The sequence below is a fragment of the Gracilinanus agilis genome, chromosome 1 (assembly GCF_016433145.1).
Source record: "Gracilinanus agilis isolate LMUSP501 chromosome 1, AgileGrace, whole genome shotgun sequence".
In the NCBI taxonomy this organism is placed as follows: domain Eukaryota; kingdom Metazoa; phylum Chordata; class Mammalia; order Didelphimorphia; family Didelphidae; genus Gracilinanus; species Gracilinanus agilis.
The window spans coordinates 87,579,853-87,584,394 of NC_058130.1; the positions used below are offsets into that span (position 1 = coordinate 87,579,853).

At 50.5% G+C, this 4,542-nt stretch overlaps 1 protein-coding gene across 1 annotated transcript in view; it reads right to left on the reverse strand.

The window, feature by feature from the left end:
- GRM2 (glutamate metabotropic receptor 2) overlaps window positions 1-4,542 on the reverse strand; it is a 35,825-nt gene that overhangs the window by 21,218 nt on the left and 10,065 nt on the right. Inside the window, exon 3 of the mRNA XM_044676667.1 lies at window positions 3,204-4,282. Within this exon, the coding sequence (XP_044532602.1) occupies window positions 3,204-4,282 (1,079 nt within the window). The remainder of the gene's footprint in view (window positions 1-3,203; window positions 4,283-4,542) is intronic.

Here is a 4,542-nt window from a genome sequence, read left to right on the forward strand (position 1 = left end):
AAGGAAGGAAGGAAGGAAGGAAGGAAGGAAGGAAGGAAGGAAGGAAGGAAGGAAGGAAGGAAGGGAAGAAGTAAGGAGGTAGGGAAGAAGTAAGGAGGTAGGGAGGAGGTAGGCAGGAGAGAGGCAGGGAAGAAGGGAAGGAAGGAGGAAGGGATAAGGGAGAGAGGAAAGAGAAGGAAGGGAAAAAAAGAGAAAAAAGTGAAAGAAAGATCTGGTTCTGCTTGGTGCAAGAGGGTAGAACTGGAACCAGAAAGGATTGGGGAGTCCTGAGAAGGCTGATTTCAGCTCAATAGTTTAGAATTTCTTCACAAGTATAACTACACAACAAATAAATAGAATGTCTTGTCAAGTTATGAACTCCTGTCCCGAGAAGTCTTTTGTGGCTGATTACTTGTCAGGGATATTGTGGGAGGGATTCCTGCCTCGGATAGGATTCGGCTAGATAATAAAAATAGCCTAAGACATTTGTGTAGAGATTCATGGTTTCCCAAGTACTTTACATACATTATCTCCTTTCCTTCCTCACAACAACACTAGGAGGGAGATGTCATTATCAACACATTTCACAGACGAGGCTGTTCTTAGAGGAGTTGAGTGACTTTGTCATGGTTGCTCAGCCAGTAATCAGCAATGAGATTCAAATTCAAGTTTCTCCTCATTCCAAATACATCACACTTTCTGCTGCCTCCCCAACTCCCTGACTTCTGAGATCCCTTCCAACTCGTTCTAGAATGAGACATGACCTTAGTTCTAACATGAAAGAGCCTTGGTCTGAGGACTTGTGTTCAAGGTCCAGTCCTAAAGACTCACTTTCCTCATCTGTAAAATGGGCATGCTATTATTTGTTCTTCCTATTTCATAAGGTGGTTGTGAAGAAAGTACTTTGGAAACTGCTAATGCTGAAGAAATTTGAGTAAAACAGAAGATGTCTGCTGGAAGAGGCTATAGAGATGGCCATGTGTAACCTGTTCATTTTATTTATTCTTTTTTTAAAAGCCCTTACCTTCCGCCTTAGAATAAGTACTGTGTATTGGTTTCAAGGCAGAAGAGTGGTAAGGGTAGGCAATGGGAGACTTGCCCAGCATCACACAGCTAGGAAGTGTCTGAGGTCAGATTTGGACCCAGGACCTCCTGTCACTAGGACTGGCTCTCAATCCACTGAGCCACCCAGCTGCCCCCTAACCTGTTCATTTTAGAGGCCAATATGCAGGTGTGTTTGGGTCAGGAGGAAGACCTTCCTGAGATATAATAATGTAGTCTTTCTGTACAAGCTTCTTTTAGAACAATGTTGGCATTAACATTAATTGGTGAATTAATTAATCGGATATGTAACATTAATATAAATTAGTAACAATAATAATAACTGACATTTATTTAGGGCTTTAACATTTGGAATATTTTTTATGTATTTAGTTCATTTGGGCCTTCAAACAACCCTGTGTTGGGAGGTGGTCATGGAGGTCTTCCCTCCATCTCGTTCAGTTGTTTTCATCCTCTCCTACTCTTTGGGACCCCACTGGGGCTTTTCTTGGCAAAGCTATGGGAGCGATTTTTCATTTTCTTCTTAAGTGCATTTTTCAAATGGAGAAATGGAGGCAAACAAGGTGAAGTGACTTACCCAGGGCCAAATCGCTAGTAAGTGTCTGAGGCCAGATTTGAACTCCTGAAGCTCTGTCTTTATGACTTTCCTGCCGGTGCGCCATCCCCTGTGCCCCCCAGCTGCCGCTATCGCCATCTTACACATGAGGAACACAAGGCTGAGAGAGTTTAATAACATACCTTGTGAGGCCAGAGCTAGAAAGTACCTGAAGAGACATTCGAACCCAGGTTTGTGTGATTCTAGGGCCGGAGTTCTGACCACTAGGCTATAGTGTCTGCCGTAAGGCTGACTTCTGAGATTTGGGCTTGAAATGAACCTTAAAGAACATCTAGTCCAGCCTTCGCATTTACAGATGAGGAAACCGAGGAATAAGAGGAGAAGGGATTGGCCTTATGTCACGCGGGTGAATCTCTGCAGAAGCAGAGATTCTGCCCCCGTCCATCCAAAGGCCAGAGGTGGTGGCCCAGGAGGGAAAGAAAGTAAGTCTATAGGCAGGGGGAGGCTGCTTTGAGCGGTTCTGGGCTGTGGTCTGAACTGGGCGGACTGTGAAGTTTTAGGGGCCAATCAGAGGCAGCCATCGCCATTTGTGTTCAAGGACAGAGGAATCCATTGGTCAAAGGTGGAGGAAGCCCCTAGAAATGACCCATACTCCCTCCTCTCCCAAAGGGCTCCTGAGAAGGCTGAAATAAACCAGCGAAACCCCACTGACCTGTAACTGGACTTAGGAGATGGGGGAGATCCCAGGCAGATCACTTCAGCGCTCTGCGCCTCGGACTTCCCTCTCCATAAAATGGGGATGATGGCCGTGTTGGCTCCAGGATCCCTTCCGGCTCCCCATCGGTGATCCTATGACCCCCTGCTCCCCTCCCCTCATCCTACACTGCCCTCCCTGCTTCTCTAGCCCCGCAGCCGTTTTCTCTCCTATCTTCCATTTCTGCCCCCATTCCCCATTCTTCACAGAGAGGCCCTTCCATTCAGCCAGGTTCCTCTCCTTCTGAGGTAGGAAGGGAGAGTGGAAACAGTGTTCGTTTGGGAGTATAAATTCTCTGAGGGCGGGCACTATAGTTAACACATGCGTGGCACAAATTTAATAAATGCTTTTTGAGCAATTGATTGGTTGATTTGAAGTTCAAGGACTTGGGGTTTGAGTGTCCAGCACCATCACTAATTGGGTATCAGTTTCCCCATCTGTAAAATGGGGATAATAGCACTTGTTCAAGAAAATGAGACGAGGAGATGGCAGCTGGGTGGCTCAGTGGATGTTGAGCCAAGCCTAGAGACATGAGGTCCTGGGTTCAAATATGACCTCAGACACTTCCCAGCTGTGTGACCCTGGGCAAGTCACTTCACCCCCATTGCCTAACCCTTAGCATTCTTCTGCCTTGGAACCTATACAGAGTATTGTTTCTAAGATGGAAGGTAAGGGTTAAAAAAAAAGAAAAAATGAGATGCGGAAATAAGAAAATGAGTTGGAAATGATTAGGGAGCTACAGAAATGTGAGTTATCCTTGCTTCTCCTTCCTCCGTTTTCATTCTCCCCCTCCCTTCCGGCTTCTTCCCTGGCCCAGTCAGCCCCCCGTTTCCCAGCCCACTCCCGGCTCACCCTGTAGTCGCTGGAGGTGACGTAGAAGATGGGCAGGAAGGCCAGCCAGATGATGCAGGTCGTATACATGGTGAAGCCGATGAACTTGGCCTCGTTAAAGTTCTCGGGACACTTGCGGGTCTTGAAGGCATAGAGGGTGCAGAGCGCGATGAGCAGCACGTTGTAGGCCAGCGAAGCCAGCATGCTGGAGTCGCGATGGTTGCAGCGCAGGGTCACCACCTCCCTCCTCTCGGGCCCCGTCTCCTTGCCAGTGCCGGGTGCCTCCACCAGCAGCCAGATGGTCACGATGAGCAGCTGGCCGGAGATGAGGGCCGAACAGATGGCCACCTGGGAGGCGGGGCTTATGAAGCGGGGCCGCCGGGCTCCGTCCCGGGCGCCGCCGCCGAAGATGCGGGCGATGCGGTTGGTCTTGGTGAGCAGAGCCGAGTAGCAGACGGAGAAGGCGGTGCCCAAGCCCAGGCGTCGCAGGGCACACACGGCCGTGGAGGGCTTGGCGATGAACACGAAGGTCATGGAATAGCAGAGCAGGACGCCCGCCAGGAGGATGTAGCAGAGCTCCCGGCCCGAGGCTTTGACCACAGGGGTGCCATTGTGGCGAACAAAGACGCCCAGGACGAAGAGGGTGGCCAGAGAGCCCAAGCAGGAGATGGTGACCGGCCCCAGAGCCCAGGCGTCGCCCCAGCGGATGTACTCTTGGGGCAGCTCGAAGCAGCCGGACAGGCTGGAATTGGGCCAGTAGCCCAAGCCACAGTCTGTGCAGGTGAACTCGTCCTGCAGATACTCGTAGGGCTGGCACGGGATACAGAGCCAGCAGCACACATCGCCCGGCTGGACGCTCTTCATCTCGTTCTTCAGGCAGGGCTCGCTGCACCGGGAGGCGGGGAGGGTGACGCCCTGGGCTGAGGCCCAGGGGATGAGGCTGGTGTCCAGGCTCAGGCCTTCAGCCCAGTAGCCCACCTTCCGGTAACGGTAGCGTCCGCTGCCCCCACGGAGGTAGGTGAAGATGTTGTATCGGCCAATGCCATCCCCGAAGCGGTCGAAGCGCACCTCATTGTGGGTGTCAGCGGGCCGAAATGGCGCTGTGGGATGGGAAGGGGAAAACGAGTGAGGGAGCCGAATTTTGGGGTATCCTAATGCTGCCTTCACCCCTATACCCAGCCCGAACCCCAACCCTGAACTCTGCTCAACTTTGAACCCAACTCTAAACCTCTCCTAGCTCCAAGCCTAACCAAGAAAGGAAGAGAGAAAGGAAGAAAGGAAGAAAGGAAGAAAGGAAGAAAGGAAGAAAGAAAGAAAGAAAGAAAGAAAGAAAGAAAGAAAGAAAGAAAGAAAGAAAGAA